The following is a 16,518-nucleotide window of genomic DNA, read 5'->3' as shown; positions in this document are numbered from 1 at the left end:
CCTGAAATGTTTGCACAATGCGGCTGAATAGCTTATCGGGGATGGAAACAGGAGAACGGGGGCTGTTCTGAGGATTCTGCGGGTATTTAACCTGTTTATGTCTTTTACATTTAGGACAATCAGTAAGAAAAGTGAACCCTTCACCTCCAAGACGAGGCGCCTTCTTTATTCTGCAGCTGCACGATGAGCTGCTGTATGAGGTGGCCGAGGACGACGTCATTCAGGTATCACTGCCCCGTATATTCCTGTATGTGAGCATTGTTCTTGTATATACATATACCGGTGTATACATATATATACATACGCACAGTGTGGTCCAGAAATATTTGCATTCTGGGCTTCTAGGACCGGCTCTGAGCTGTATATTGCGGTCTTCACATCCTGATTGGAGGAAGTTTAGGAATTTCTGCTCTTTAATCTGTCGCTGCCTCTTTTTCAAGGGACCAAAAGTAATTGGACAATTATCTCCGAAGTTATTTACTGGCTCATGGACGATTCCCTCATTATCCAGCATCAATTAATCAGGTAAAAGCACAACCACAATTCAATGAAGAAAAACAACAAAAAAGCCAACTCCGCAAAATTAATATATACTGCAAAATGTGCCCTGCACTAAAACTTCCAAACTGCACTTTTTTTTAAAAATTTTAGATTTTTGCCAAAAAAAATTGCAATTTCTTCAGCTACCCCGCCACGTCACAGCCAATCTCTTTGGGGCAGTCCTACTCTAAAACATTCATATTTAAAAAAAAAGTAGCCATAGCCGCACCTATTCTATCGACAGTTTTACTTTTTCATATGTGAGACCGTATGGAACACTTTTAATATAAATGTTTTAGAGTAGGACTGCCCCGAAGAGATTTGCCGTGACGTGGCGGGGTAGCTCAAGAAATTGCAATTTTCAAATTTTTAAAAAAAGTGCAGTTGGGAATTTATAGTGCAGGGCACATTTTGCAGTATATATTAATTTTGTTGGCTAATCAGGTAAAAGGTCTGGAGCTGATTCCAGGTGCGGCATTTTCATTGGAGTTGTTGCAGTGAACCCACAACATGAGGTCAGAGGAAGAGAAACTGACAATAATTAAGAAGAAATCCATCTTAAGAAATGTGAGGAGCAACCAAATCAACAGTTTGGTGCATTCTGCAAAAAAGAAAAAAAAAATAACAGTGCACTGGGAACTCAAAAGGCTTGGACGTCCCCAGAAGACACCATTGGTGGATGATTGCATAATCCTTTCCATGTTGAAGAAAAACTTTCACACTATCCCCCCCAAGTGAAGACCCTTCTTCTGGAAGTCGGTGCTTCAGGATCTAAGTCCACCATAAAGAGAAGACTTCATGAGTGCAAATACAGGGGAGGGGGTCACCACAAGGGGGAAATGCAGAGGGGTCACCGCAAGGGGCAAATACAGGGGGGGGTCACTGCAAGGGGCAAATAGAGAGTGGTCACCGCAAGCTGTAAACCTTTCTGACCTTGAGAGCCATATCCAGCTCTGACAGTAGTGACATCCAGAGCCCTCTTTAGGGCAGGGGTTTCTGCCCATTCAGTTGTGCTGTTATGTGAGGGGCTACTCACAAAAGTCAACATCTGGAGACCTTCCCTTCATAGCTGTTTGCTAGCCCTGGTGTGGTTGCACCAAGATGGAAGTCAGCTGCAAACCACACATCACAGGTCCATGAGCCAAAGGTTGAGGGCCCCTGGTGTAAACCATTCATCAGCCTGAGAATAGAAAAGCCAGATTAGACTTTACCAAAAAACATCTAAAGAAGCCGCCCAGTTCTAGAGAAGCAGCAGAGGACGGATGAGACTAAGATCAACCTGTACTAGATGGACGAAGAAGGAAGTCTGGAGAAAACGTGGAGTGGCTCCTGATCCCGAGCCCAGCACGTCCTCTGTAATATATAGCGCAGGCGGTGTGCTGGCCGCGCAGGCGGTGTGCTGGCCGCGCATGCAGGGTGTAAAACGGCCCTGGGGCACGAGTTGTAATTGATGATGTGACTGAAAACAGAAGCAGCTGGATGAATTCTGAAGTCACAGGGTGAGACTTTCTACTCAGATTCAACCAAAAGAAATGACGGGATGGAGCTTCACAGACAGATGGACAATGACCCAAAACATCCTGCAAAAGAGAAGAAGAGGCAATGGGGCTCAGATCTGATAATGATTCGGCCATCGAGCTGCATCTCAGAGGATGAAGAAAGAATTTAAGGAGAACAAGACAAACAGGAAACAACTGAAGTCACTGCAGTAAAGGCAACAAAGCCTCACACCAGAGGAGACCAGAGATGGAGACGTCTACAGCCGAAAGCCTCACAACGGGGGGAGACCAGCGATGGAGACGTCCACAGCCAAAAGCCTTACTCTGGAGGAGACCAGCAATGGCGATGTACAGGGACGAAAGCCTCACACCGGAGGAGACCAGCGATGGAGACGTCCACAGCCAAAAGCCTCACACCGGAGGAGACCAGCGATGGAGATGTCCATGGCCGGAAGCCTCACATCAGAGGAGACCAGCGATGGAGAAATCTATAGCCAAAAAGCCTCACACCGGGGGAGACCAGTGATGGAGACCACAGTCGGAAGCCTCACACCGGAGGAGACCAGCGATGGAGACGTCCACAGCCAAAAGCCTCACACCGGAAGAGACCAGTGATGGAGACAACCACAGCCGGAAGCCTCACACCGGAGGAGACTAGTGATGGAGACGACCACAGCCGGAAGCCTCACACCGGAGGAGACCAGCGATGGAGACGACCACAGCCAGAAGCCTCACACCGGAGGAGACCAGTGATGGAGACAACCACAGCCGGAAGCCTCACACCGGAGGAGACCAGTGATGGAGACGACCATAGCCGGAAGCCTCACACCGGTGGAGACCAGTGATGGAGACGTCCATAGCCAGAAGCCTCCCACCGGAGGAGACCAGCGATGGAGACGACCATAGCCGGAAGCCTCACACCAGAGGAGACAGTGATGGAGATGTACATGTCCAGAAGCCTCACACTTGAGGAGACCAGCGATGGAGACGACCACAGCCGGAAGCCTCACACCGGAGGAGACAGTGATGGAGATGTACATGTCCAGAAGCCTCACACTTGAGGAGACCAGTGATGGAGACGTCCACAGCCGGAAGAGTTCAGTCATTGCTGCAAAGGATTCTCCACAAAGGGTTAAATATTGATATTTTAAAGGGTTAAATATTGATATTTTATTTATGATAAAGTTAATTTGTCCAATTACTTCTGAGCCCCTGAAATGAGGAGGATTTCTAGAAAAATGACTGGAATTCCAAAATCATGAAGATTTGGGCACTGGCCACTGTTTTCCATACCCGACCACAGATATATTCAGCTATTGCCCCCCCCCTCCCCCTCCCCCCCCCCTTCCTCTAAAATGTTTCTGGAATGTAAGAACTGTTCAGTGATTCTCAGCAAATCCACAAAATCCAGAAAATTTACTAGTAAGCGCAAGACTCCGACTCACACAGGGCTCCACAGATGACCAACCCCCCCCCCATCAATCCCGACATCACAGGGCTCCACAGATGACCAACCCCCCCCCCCATCAATCCCGACATCACAGGGCTCCACAGATGACCAACCCCCCCCATCAATCCCGACATCACAGGGCTCCACAGATGACCAACCCCCCCCCATCAATCCCGACATCACAGGGCTCCACAGATGACCAACCCCCCCCCCCCATCAATCCCGACATCACAGGGCTCCACAGATGACCAACCCCCCCCCCATCAATCCCGACATCACAGGGCTCCACAGATGACCAACCCCCCCCCCCATCAATCCCGACATCACAGGGCTCCACAGATGACCAACCCCCCCCCATCAATCCCGACATCACAGGGCTCCACAGATGACCAACCCCCCCCCATCAATCCCGACATCACAGGGCTCCACAGATGACCAACCCCCCCCCCATCAATCCCGACATCACAGGGCTCCACAGATGACCAACCCCCCCCCCCATCAATCCCGACATCACAGGGCTCCACAGATGACCAACCCCCCCCCATCAATCCCGACATCACAGGGCTCCACAGATGACCAACCCCCCCCCCCATCAATCCCGACATCACAGGGCTCCACAGATGACCAACCCCCCCCCCATCAATCCCGACATCACAGGGCACCACAGATGACCAACACCCCCCCCATCAATCCCGACATCACAGGGCTCCACAGATGACCAACCCCCCCCCATCAATCCCGACATCACAGGGCTCCACAGATGACCAACCCCCCCCCCATCAATCCCGACATCACAGGGCTCCACAGATGACCAACCCCCCCCATCAATCCCGACATCACAGGGCTCCACAGATGACCAACCCCCCCCCCATCAATCCCGACATCACAGGGCTCCACAGATGACCAACCCCCCCCCCATCAATCCCGACATCACAGGGCTCCACAGATGACCAACCCCCCCCATCAATCCCGACATCACAGGGCTCCACAGATGACCAACCCCCCCCCCATCAATCCCGACATCACAGGGCTCCACAGATGACCAACCCCCCCCCCCATCAATCCCGACATCACAGGGCTCCACAGATGACCAACCCCCCCCCCCCATCAATCCCGACATCACAGGGCTCCACAGATGACCAACCCCCACCCCCCCCATCAATCCCGACTCACACAGGGCTCCACAGATGACCAACCCCCCCCATCAATCCCGACATCACAGGGCTCCACAGATGACCAACCCCCCCCCATCAATCCCGACATCACAGGGCTCCACAGATGACCAACCCCCACCCCCCCATCAATCCCGACTCACACAGGGCTCCACAGATGACCAACCCCCCCCATCAATCCCGACATCACAGGGCTCCACAGATGACCAACCCCCCCCCCCCCATCAATCCCGACATCACAGGGCTCCATGACCAACCCCCCCCATCAATCCCGACATCACAGGGCTCCACAGATGACCAACCCCCCCCCCATCAATCCCGACATCACAGGGCTCCACAGATGACCAACCCCCCCCCCCATCAATCCCGACATCACAGGGCTCCACAGATGACCAACCCCCCCCATCAATCCCGACATCACAGATCCCCACAGATGAGCGTCCCCCCCATGTATCCTGACATCACAGGGCCCCACAGATGAGTGTCCCCCCCATCAATCCTGACATCACAGAGCACCACAGAAGAGCGGCCCCCCATCTATCCTGACATCACAGGGTCCCACAGTTGACCAACCCCCCCATCTATCCTGACATCACAGGGCCCCACAGATGACCATCCCCCCCCATCAATCCTGACATCACAGGGCCCCACAGATGAGCACCCCCCCCCCCCATCAGTCATTACTTCTGCAACATGGTGCAGATTCCCGCTGACCTCCTGTTGATTTTTTTTTTCCTCCCCCGCAGGTGGCGCAGATTATAAAAAAGGAGATGGAAACCGCGGTGCAGTTGTCGGTGAGTCTGAAGGTGAAAGTGAAGTTTGGCCCCAGCTGGGGCGACCTGCAGGACTGTGACCTGTGAACGAGACCCCACTGGGGCGATCTGCAGGACTGTGACCAGTGAACGAGACCCCAGCTGGGGCGATCTGCAGGACTGTGACCTGTGAACGAGACCCCACTGGGGCGATCTGCAGGACTGTGACCTGTGAACGAGACCCCACTGGGGCGATCTGCAGGACTGTGACCAGTGAACGAGACCCCAGCTGGGGCGATCTGCAGGACTGTGACCTGTGAACGAGACCCCACTGGGGCGATCTGCAGGACTGTGACCTGTGAACGAGACCCCACTGGGGCGATCTGCAGGACTGTGACCTGTGAACGAGACCCCACTGGGGCGATCTGCAGGACTGTGACCTGTGAACGAGACCCCACTGGGGCGACCTGCAGGACTGTGACCTGTGAACGAGACCCCACTGGGGCGACCTGCAGGACTGTGACCTGTGAACGAGACCCCACTGGGGCGACCTGCAGGACTGTGACCTGTGAACGAGACCCCACTGGGGCGACCTGCAGGACTGTGACCTGTGAACGAGACCCCACTGGGGCGACCTGCAGGACTGTGACCTGTGAACGAGACCCCACTGGGGCGACCTGCAGGACTGTGACCTCTGAACGAGACCCCACTGGGGCGACCTGCAGGACTGTGACCTGTGAACGAGACCCCACTGGGGCGACCTGCAGGACTGTGACCTCTGAACGAGACCCCACTGGGGCGACCTGCAGGACTGTGACCTCTGAACGAGACCCCACTGGGGCGACCTGCAGGACTGTGAACGAGACCCCACTGGAGCGACCTGCAGGACTGTGACCTGTGAACGAGACCCCACTGGGGCGACCTGCAGGACTGTGACCTGTGAACGAGACCCCACTGGGGCGACCTGCAGGACTGTGACCTGTGAACGAGACCCCACTGGGGCGACCTGCAGGACTGTGACCTGTGAACGAGACCCCACTGGGGCGACCTGCAGGACTGTGACCTGTGAACGAAACCCTACTGGGGCGACCTGCAGGACTGTGACCTGTGTACAATACCCCGGTGTGGTGACCTGCAGGACCACCACCTGTAAACGAGACCCCGCTGGCACGGCCTGCAGAACTGCTACCTGCAAACAAGAACCCGCTGCCCGGAGCCAAATCCTGGAAGGAAATTACTTGAAGTCGTCTCATGATTTATAATATTTATTTTTTTAAATGATTTTGCACAAGTGGGAGGAGCCAGGAGGCTGGCGATGAAATAAGGCGGAGCTTATCCTGCCGCTCCTCTTTTTATCTGGTGTCTTGTAATATTGTCTGTAATAATAATCTAATATATAAAGCTGAGTGTATTTGTGTGTATGTGTGTGTGTATGTATGTGTGTATGTGTGTGTGTGTCCGCTAAAGGAATCCGCACCGTTGCATTTACAATCACGATATTTTGCACAGACGCCCCATGTGACCCAGGGAACGTCGTAGACTATGTTTTGAGAGAAAAATTTAACCCCGTGCTTTACAGTTAGTCTCTAAAATCCTGCTGCCATTAAACTGAATGGAGGTGGGAGCTACAGGCTATTAATAGCAACTGTCAGTGGTTGCTATAGGAACAAAATAAACTGTTAGTATAAGAAGCTTATGTGTGAGGTTATATGATGTCGGTGGAGAGATGGATAGAGACAGAAAGAGACAGCTCTGGAAAGAGACAGCTCTGGAAAGAGACAGCTCTGGAAAGAGAGAGCCCTGGAAAGAGACAGACCGGGCAAAGAGACAGCCCTGGAAAGAGAGAGCTCTGGAAAGAGACAGCTCTGGAAAGAGAGAGCTCTGGAAAGAGACAGCCGGGCAAAGAGAGAGCCCTGGAAAGAGACAGCTCTGGAAAGAGACAGCTCTGGAAAGAGAGAGCTCTGGAAAGAGACAGACCGGGCAAAGAGACAGCTCTGGAAAGAGACAGCTCTGGAAAGAGACAGCCGGGCAAAGAGAGAGCCCTGGAAAGAGACAGCTCTGGAAAGAGACAGCTCTGGAAAGAGACAGCCCTGGAAAGAGAGAGCCCTGGAAAGAGACAGACCGGGCAAAGAGACAGCCCTGGAAAGAGACAGCCCTGGAAAGAGAGAGCCCAGGAAAGAGAGAGAGAGCTCTGGAAAGAGACAGCTCTGGAAAGAGACAGACCGGGCAAAGAGACAGCTCTGGAAAGAGACAGCTCTGGAAAGAGACAGCCGGGCAAAGAGAGAGCCCTGGAAAGAGAGAGCCCTGGAAAGAGAGAGCTCTGGAAAGAGACAGACCGGGCAAAGAGACAGCTCTGGAAAGAGACAGCTCTGGAAAGAGACAGCCCTGGAAAGAGACAGACGGGCAAAGAGTCAGACGGGCACACACATAGAGACAGAGATAGAGAGACACAGACAGACACAAAGAGACAGATAGAGAGAGACAGACAGAGATGGAGACAGATAGACTGATAGAAATAATCAGACAGGCAAGGAAAGAGACAGACAGCCAGCGACACACAGACAGAGACTGGGAGAGAGACAGACAGACAGGTACTATCCCGGGCAACGCCGGGTGCTACAGCTAGTATATATAATATAATAGTGCAGTGATGATGTCATTCCTGTAGTCTCCGCCCGGCTCTGACCTTAGACCTTGTGCTCGGTATCCAGTTTATCCCGTTGGCTCGTCCCTGCAGTTATGCCCTTCCCCAGCAGCACAGAGTATTTCCAGGCAGGAATGGTCTGACCTTATGTGAGATCATTGGAGAAAAGAGCTGGGTTCCCAGCAGCACAGAGTATTTCAGAGTCGTGTGCTGATCTTCTTTCCCATGGTGGAGATGGTTTTTCGGATGGGATGTGAAGGGGATTAATGGCAGCAGCAAGCAGCTGCCTCTGGGGGGCTTGCTACCCCCTGCTTTCCTCCGGCCCCCGTCCCGCTGCTTCCATCCTCATTATTTCTCCTGGCTGCGGCACAGTTTGTCCTGTCACATAAAGTAATGACAGCGCCGAGACGGTGATATTAATAATCTACCTATAAATAGTGTGCTTGGCGCGGGGGTGCGGTGCTGTGCGCTCGTCTGCTGTCACTCTGCATTAGGTGCACTGGTGATAATGGCAGCCGCAGCCCCGGACGCTTCCTCCTGTCACTATCATTACTGGGATCCGTCTTCTGAGCAATGGGGCCCTAATAGGGGCGGACGCTGGGGGTTATAATCCGGAGATGACAGCAGAGGCGGTGCAGACCGGTAATGTGCACATCGCTGCTCCTGAATCCTTGGGATGTGACTGTCATGGTGGCGGCACGAGTCCCACGGACGGCAGCGGTCGTATAATATTGGCTTCATGGTGTGTAGGTGGGAAACCCGCGTACAATGACTGCACTCGTAGGGTTTAATGAGGCACAGGGAGGCAGCGGCAGCGGGAAGTCAAATTACACTTTATTTCAAACACAGAACATTTTGCTTTTCGGTTGTAGAACTACTCTACGGACAGAACCGGGGGCGAGTGACACGAACCGGCCGGCCGCCGCAGCCCGAGAACGGCGCCCCCATCCATGTACAAGAGGTTGTGGGGTGCGGACGGCGCAGCCCAGCGCCACGTAGATAATCTCTCTCTATACATCTGTACAGCTCCGCGTGCCGCCGCTGGTCTCCGCTCGTGTCGTCCTCGTCCAGGGAACATGGCGATTCTAAGTGCAGCGAAGACAAAGCTGGAAAATAAAACAGCGAGAGCGAGGCGCACACAAAGACTCCGCCGCTGCCACCCGGGGAGCGTCCTCCTCCCTGCTCGCTGATATAACCCTGTAGGATCCACGGCATGCGTCTCTTCTGGTCATGCATATTCGTATGGACGTGTTCTGCGCAGAGTCGCCGCCGCGAGTGCAGGGAATTACAGCCGAGATTTTACAGGACACATTGTTTGTTTTTTGTTTTCAGAAAACACTTTAAAAAAAGAAAAGTTGTCATGCCCTCTGGAGAATCTAGGAAGGGAAGTCTGTGGAGGTCCCCAGGGAGGGGTGCAGTCCCGCGTCAGTCCAGTGGTCCCCCGCCACCAGAGGGGGCTGCTCGCTGTTGGAGAATGCTGGAGTTTAGCCATCGATTTGAAGGGTCGGTGCGCGGTCCCGGATCGGCTGACGACACCGGCTCTAAAACTGGTACCACTTCTTATCCCTGCATTTCAGCATCAGCTGTGAAGAGACAGAAGCACGTCACCATTGTGTCTGGTATCCCCCCGTACGATGCAGCAGAGCGGGACGGCGCCTCGCACAGGACAAGTGTAAATTACAGCCGCCCCTGACACAGGTCTTAAAGGGGATGTCCAGGGTTAGAAAAAAACAAGGCTGCATTCTGGAAGCGGCATATGTGTCCTCAACCAGTGGATGGGGCTGAGCGGCTGATTCTCACGAGCCCGGTCCGGCGGCCTGTCCGTATTCTATGACCATCGGATCGGAGCCTCCTACCTGCCGGGCACCGCTTCTGACTACTAATCCCATGAATGTTATGCATGCGGCATGATGCACAGTGTCTACAAATCCAAAGAAGCGCCGTGGATGCCGAACGGTAGGAGGTTCTCATGGCTCTTATCTAATCGCCACAGAATACTGATGGACGCGGGACCGCGATCTCAGAATCAGTTTGCGCATCTGTTTTTCTCATTTTTAACAACCCCTTTAACCCCGGCCACTCCCCTTTTATAGGGCTCCTTCCTGCATAGATCATGAAGGAGGACCTCAGCCTCTAAAATCCACCTCTTGGATCCTTAGGCCTCGCTCCCACTTGCGATTAAACTTGGAAAGTGCAATCCAATAAAATCACATTGCACCAAAGATGAGGCAGAGCTCATCTGTTAGAAAAAACGAGCGTCGGGGAAGTGTTTTTTTATAGAATATTTGTGTGTCTTCTTTCTCTTATTAATTACCGGGTTAGTAGTGGGGGTGTCTGATAGATGCCTATACATTAGTAACCCCTGGGCTTGATGCCAGCTGACACTTCACAGCTAACATCAACCCCAAAAGTATTACCTCAATATCCACCGCACCCGGGCAACGGGATGAGCCGAGGCGAAGAGCCAGAATTAGAGCATCTAATGGATGTGCCACTTCTGGGGCGGCTGCGGACCGATATTTTTAGGCTGGGAAGGGTCCAATAACCATGGGTGTCCCCAGCCTTATAATACCAGGCCCCAGCTGTCTGTTTCACTGCGGTTTGTTATCAAAAATAGGGTGGCGCCCACGCAGTTTTTAAAATCATTTATTTATTAGGTTAAGACAGGCTAAACACCCTTTAGTGCCACATGAAGACACTAATGGGGGCAAGTGGATAATATGTAGGGGGATGGGACATTATAGCACCAGGATGTCTATCTAATGTACATAAAATACTCTGATGTTATAAATGTCTGTCATATGGATGTCTGGCAAGAAATATATTGCACCCTCAATGATCACTCGCAGGGGCATACACAGGACAATCGTCCCACTTTTTGGGAGGAGTATTGGAGCGATTATTGATTCGCTGGTGGGAGCAAAGACTTAAGGCCCCGTCACACACAGAGATAAATCTTTGGCAGATCTGTGGTTGCAGTGAAATCATGGACATATTGTTTGTACACAGCCACAAACCTGCCACTGATTGTCCACAAATTTCACTGCAACCACAGATCTGCCGCAGATTTATCTCTGTGTGTGACAGGGCCTTTAGGCTCTGAGTGATAATGTTAGATAAAGGGAATGACCACAATGGTGCCCTACTGGAGTATATACAGTATATAGCATGGGGAAGGGCCGGAGCCTCTAATGAGACGAGGTGGATCTCAGACACGGACCCCCGCTGATGGCCGTGCGTGGGACGTCTCTTACCTCATGTGCATGTTTGGAGAAAACTTCGGCACTTGACATCATGCGCTCGGTCTTGTCTTCCAGCTCGCCCAGACGCTGCCCTCGCTCATCCAGAGCTTGGCGGACTCTGTTCAGATCTGCCACCACTCCGGTTGCCGATCCTTTCACACCCTCCACACTTCGTTGCCCAGGAATGTGCTCTGCCAGATATCGGGAGCCGATGCCAGCGGTCGCCTGTCCAACTGAGACAAAGAACCTTCTGTCAGTGCAGATGATGGATGACTTGTCTACCACAACCCGGACGTGGACTGTTTATTCCCACAATACACTGCGCTCCAGACACTGGGATCGTGAGTGCAGCTCTGGATGTGACGGTCTCCTACTCCGGTCACATCCAGAGCTCCACTCACAATTCTGCTCTTAATAAGAACCTCTCAGCACTGTGCAGGCACACAGGGGTTCACAGGCTCAGTGTGGTCAAGAATATAGGGGAGCACTGAACCAGCACGAGGGATCCATGAGGGCACAGGTCAATGGGGCGGATTATGATCAAAAACAGGACTGGATCTAAAGAGCTTCCATGACTGTACGTAGCCTCCAGCCTGGCACCCATGCATACAGTTTACCCTGGCCTGGCACCATGACATGGACCCAGCCTTGGTAACATGGTTACAGTTTGCCCCATGATTCCTGCAGGCCTCTAGACTGGCACAATTACATTTGGCACTATGGCTGGCACTGACTATAGTTGTCGCCTTGGCTGGCACTGACTCTAGTTGGCACCTTGACTGGCACTGACTAGTTGGCTTCTTGGCCGGCACTGACTATAGCTGGCTTCTTGGCTGGCACTGACTCTAGTTGGCTTCTTGGCTGGCACTAGTTGGCTTCTTGGCTGGCACTGACTATAGCTGGCTTCTTGGCTGGCACTGACTATAGCTGGCTTCTTGGCTGGCACTGACTTTAGTTGGCTTCTTGGCTGGCACTGACTGGCTTCTTGGCTGGCACTGACTATAGCTGGCTTCTTGGCTGGCACTGACTCTAGTTGGCTTCTTGGCTGGCACTGACTGGCTTCTTGGTTGGCACTGACTATAGCTGGCTTCTTGGCTGGCACTAGCTGGCTTCTTGGCTGGCACTGACTATAGCTGGCTTCTTGGCTGGCACTAGCTGGCTTCTTGGCTGGCACTGACTCTAGTTGGCTTCTTGGCTGGCACTAGTTGGCTTCTTGGCTGGCACTGACTCTAGTTGGCTTCTTGGCTGGCACTAGTTGGCTTCTTGGCTGGCACTGACTATGGCTGGCTTCTTGGCCGGCACTGACTATAGCTGGCTTCTTGGCCGGCACTGACTATAGCTGGCTTCTTGGCCGGCACTGACTATAGCTGGCTTCTTGGCCGGCACTGACTATAGCTGGCTTCTTGGCCGGCACTGACTATAGCTGGCTTCTTGGCTGGCACTGACTATAGCTGGCTTCTTGGCCGGCACTGACTATAGCTGGCTTCTTGGCCGGCACTGACTATAGCTGGCTTCTTGGCTGGCACTGACTATAGCTGGCTTCTTGGCCGGCACTGACTATAGCTGGCTTCTTGGCCGGCACTGACTATAGCTGGCTTCTTGGCTGGCACTGACTCTAGTTTGCACAGTGATTACATCCGGCACTGTGCTGGACCATGATGATGTGGCAGTGATACATACACAGCTCCTCTCTGTCCAATGTTTGGCCACTTCCACCGAACAGTCCCTTCAGGAAGCCTCTGGTTTGGGCTTCAGGGGTCTCCACCATAGAGAACAGGTCTCCGAGCGTCTCCTGAATGAGAGGAGAAGAGTGAGAAAGCTCAGATTATATCAAAACATCCATCTATACTGGAATACACTGCACAATAGTCTATCCTTCCCTAGAGTGTAGACCACCCCTGGATTGGAGCCCAAACTAGACTTCTTTGTTCCCAGAACACAACTCACTCCCAGAAGGGAGTCCACCCATTTACAGCACAGCCCATCTCCCACAGTAAAGCTCCCCTAGAGCATAGACCACCTCCTGAACCATAAGCTTACCTCCTGAAGTATAGCCCATGTCCTGAAGCATAGGCCATTTCCCCAAGCATAGCCCATCTCCTGAAGTACAGCTCACCTTCTGAACCATAGTCCATCTCCTGAAGTACAGCTCACCTTCTGAACCATAGTCCATCTCCTGAAGTACAGCCCATCTCCTGAAGCCTAGCTCACCTTCTGAAGCATTGCTCATCTCCTGAAACAAAGCCCATCTCCTGAAGCAGAGTGCATGTCCTGAAGCATAGCCTATTTCCCCAACATAGTACATCTCCTAAAATATAGCCCATCTCCTGAAGTACAACCCATTTGAAGCATAACCCATCTTCCAAAGTACAGTCCATCTCCTGAAACCTAGCTTACCCTCTGAAGCATAACCCATCTCCCCAAGCATAGCCCATCTCCTGAGACATAGCCCATCTTCTGAAGTGGAGCTCATGTCCTGAAGCATAGCCCATCTCCCGAAGTATAGCCCAGCTCCTGAAGCCTAGCTCACTTTCTGAAGCATTGCCCATCTCCTGAAGCATTGCCCATCTCCTGAAGCATTGCCCATCTCCTGAAGCATAGCCCATCTCCTGAAGCATAGCCCATCTCCCCAAGCATAGCCCATCTCCCCAAGCATATCCCATCTCCTGAAGTATAGCCTATCTCCTGAAACATAGCCCATCTCCTGAAGTACAGCCCATCTACAGCATAGCCCATCCCCAAAGTACAGCCCATCTCCTGCAGCCTAGCTCATCTTCTGAAGCATAGCCCATCTCCCCAAGCATAGCCCTTTTCCTGAAGCATATGCCATCTCCCCAAGCATAACCCATCTTCTGAAGTATAGCCCATCTCCCAAAGCATAGCCCATCTCCCAAAGCATAGCCTGCAGTCAGAGGGGACTGCTTTCACCTGTATCAGATGAGGGTGGCACTGACTGGGGAAGAGCTGCCTGTGTGTCGCACAATATTACAATAAATGACATCAGACCATGTGTCGCTCCTGTAGATAATGGCCTTGTACCCATTACAGGTGGATGTGCAGACAGATTTGAGCAGGGCCTCACCTGTAGGTTCTCACACATCTCCTGACTGTACGTGATCCTCTGGATCTCGCTCGGAGAGCACAGGTACAAGGCCTGGCCGTGGTTGGTGAAGCAGAACGTCCGCGCTATCCTCATGTCTGTCAGTGGCAGGTAGTTGATGTCGAGCAGTGGACGGAGGCTGGGGAGGCTGCAAGCAGAAAATCAGAGCGATATTATCTGCGCCTTATTCACAGAGGATTAAACACCCCAGCAGCGGCCATAACAGTCCCTTCCCTAAGACGTTCTGCAGCAGTTGGCCGGCCGCGGTCTGGTCAGGACTGGGCGATCTCTTACCTGATGGTCATGATGTGGCCGTTGGCGCAGAAGCATGCCAGCAGGACGGTGTTGCACATGGTCACCACGTCTGCGCGCAGCAGGAAGGACGTCTCGGTGATGTTGTGCACATACAGACACGTCTGGGACGGCAGGGAGAACACTTTCGCTTGCTTCTCGGAGCAGACGACGGCGAACTGGTGATCTCCGATGTCCTGCGAGGAGGAGGGGGAGAAGGCCACCAGCTTTCGTTTCCTTGTCTTCTCGTTGTCCTCGCCGCTGTTCAGGTCTCTCCAGACTTCATACGACGGGTGAATCAGTGAGCCCATACAATCCAGGCAGGAGAACGTCAGCACCGCGCCCTTCATGGTGAGCACCGTGCCTGCACACAGAGGGCACAGCTAACATTCGAGACCAGTACAGCACCACGCCGGACTAGTCCCATCACTAGGGATGGCTCGCAGCACCGGATCCCGTAGTTCTGTTCCCAAAACAGATGGGTTTGTTACAATGTATCAGTCTACAATCCTCTGAGTTACAAAAATCTTTACCTGCACTGATACATTGTAACAAAGCAGCACTTGGATTAGGATGGGTTTCTATAGCGTGATAGATGGCACAGATCCTGAGCTGATGGTTTGCCCACTTACCGCTGGGGGACACCTGCACCGGCTCGCTCTGCCGCTGCTCCTCAGACACCGGTATGTTCAGTGATATGATCAGCACCATGCCCAGGCTGGTGCCCACCCACAGGCACGGAGAGGGGGCCTGGTCGTTCTTCCGGGCGAAGGTCTCCATGAAGTACAAAGCGGTGATGGCTTCCTTGGCCTCTTTATCGATGCTGGAGACGCTGGAGCTGCGCGAGCGGCTGAACGAGCTTTCTCGACTTTCTATAGAAGGTAGAACCAGAGATTAGTGGGGTTACGTGGAGATACAATGCCACGACAGGAAGCCACGTGAAATCACCAGCTGATATCTCCAGAAACTAAGCTGGACTCGTAGCCACACATGGAAGCTGAGATACAGGGTGCTGGCCGGCAGGGTGCTGTCCGCCTGCTCCCAGTATCTCAGCTTCCAGCACCGCCAGGAGTCATACGGGCATGGGGTCAGGATTTAGGGTTACTACTCACTATAGGAACCTACAGGCAGTATATGGCGGCACTGTACCACCAGGCACTCAGCACATGGCGGCATTGTACCAGGCACTCAGTATATGGCGGCATTGTCCCAGGCGCTCAGTATATGGTGGCATTGTCCCAGGCACTCAGCACATGGCGGCATTGTCCAAGGCGCTCAGCACATGGCGGCATTTACCAGGCACTCAGTATATGGCAGCATTGTCCCAGGCGCTCAGTATATGGTGGCATTGTCCCAGGCGCTCAGTATATGGTGGCATTGTCCCAGGCGCTCAGCACATGGCGGCATTGTACCAGGTGCTCAGTGAGCTCCACAGTGTGATCAGCCCGGAACGAACAAGACACGTAAGATGCTACACATGGTGGACAGACAGGACGCACTGAGCTACACATAGGTCTTACCTTTCTCGGCCCACGAGTTTGCAGAAGAGTGGTATTCATCGTTGGAGTATGTACTGACTCCGTGTAGCTGCTGCAGCATTGCCCGTCGGGATATGTAACCTACAGCTACAAGAGTCGCGCGGTGCAAGAGGACAGCGACACATGAAGCAGCCAGAGGACAGACAAAAACAGAGCAACAATTATATCCCCATCCCCCACACAACACCAGCCCACGATCATAGACCACTCCAGTAACTCCCATCCTCTCACCAACAACTACTCCATTCACCTCTTACACAGAACGTTCTCACAGGACAAATCCACCTCTG

The 16,518-nt window shown here is 52.9% G+C and overlaps 2 protein-coding genes across 10 annotated transcripts in view; one reads left to right on the top strand and one right to left on the bottom strand.

Annotated features, from left to right (window-relative positions):
- The window catches only part of POLQ (DNA polymerase theta), a 47,707-nt gene extending 40,818 nt beyond the window's left edge, over window positions 1-6,889 (top strand). Inside the window, 2 exon segments of the mRNA XM_075334859.1 lie at window positions 115-224; window positions 5,408-6,889. Coding sequence (XP_075190974.1) covers window positions 115-224; window positions 5,408-5,521 — 224 coding nt within the window. The 3' untranslated portion in view covers window positions 5,522-6,889.
- Window positions 6,890-8,869: 1,980 nt separating this feature from the next.
- Window positions 8,870-16,518, bottom strand: part of STXBP5L (syntaxin binding protein 5L) — a 419,668-nt gene continuing 412,019 nt past the window's right edge. For 5 of the 9 annotated variants that reach the window (XM_075334850.1, XM_075334852.1, XM_075334853.1 and 2 more), the window contains 7 exons: window positions 16,211-16,315; window positions 15,323-15,562; window positions 14,694-15,054; window positions 14,382-14,547; window positions 12,980-13,091; window positions 11,312-11,532; window positions 8,870-9,640 (listed from right to left, as the gene is read on the bottom strand). In XM_075334850.1, coding sequence (XP_075190965.1) covers window positions 9,599-9,640; window positions 11,312-11,532; window positions 12,980-13,091; window positions 14,382-14,547; window positions 14,694-15,054; window positions 15,323-15,562; window positions 16,211-16,315 — 1,247 coding nt within the window. In that variant the 3' untranslated portion in view covers window positions 8,870-9,598. The remainder of the gene's footprint in view (window positions 9,641-11,311; window positions 11,533-12,979; window positions 13,092-14,381; window positions 14,548-14,693; window positions 15,055-15,322; window positions 15,563-16,210; window positions 16,316-16,518) is intronic. The other 4 variants (XM_075334854.1, XM_075334856.1, XM_075334857.1 and 1 more) reach the window with 1 other exon arrangement.

The sequence above is a fragment of the Anomaloglossus baeobatrachus genome, chromosome 2, assembly GCF_048569485.1.
Source record: "Anomaloglossus baeobatrachus isolate aAnoBae1 chromosome 2, aAnoBae1.hap1, whole genome shotgun sequence".
NCBI lineage: Eukaryota > Metazoa > Chordata > Amphibia > Anura > Aromobatidae > Anomaloglossus > Anomaloglossus baeobatrachus.
The sequence above is the reverse complement of the archived record's forward strand: the minus strand, read 5'-3'. Positions and strand labels throughout refer to the sequence as shown.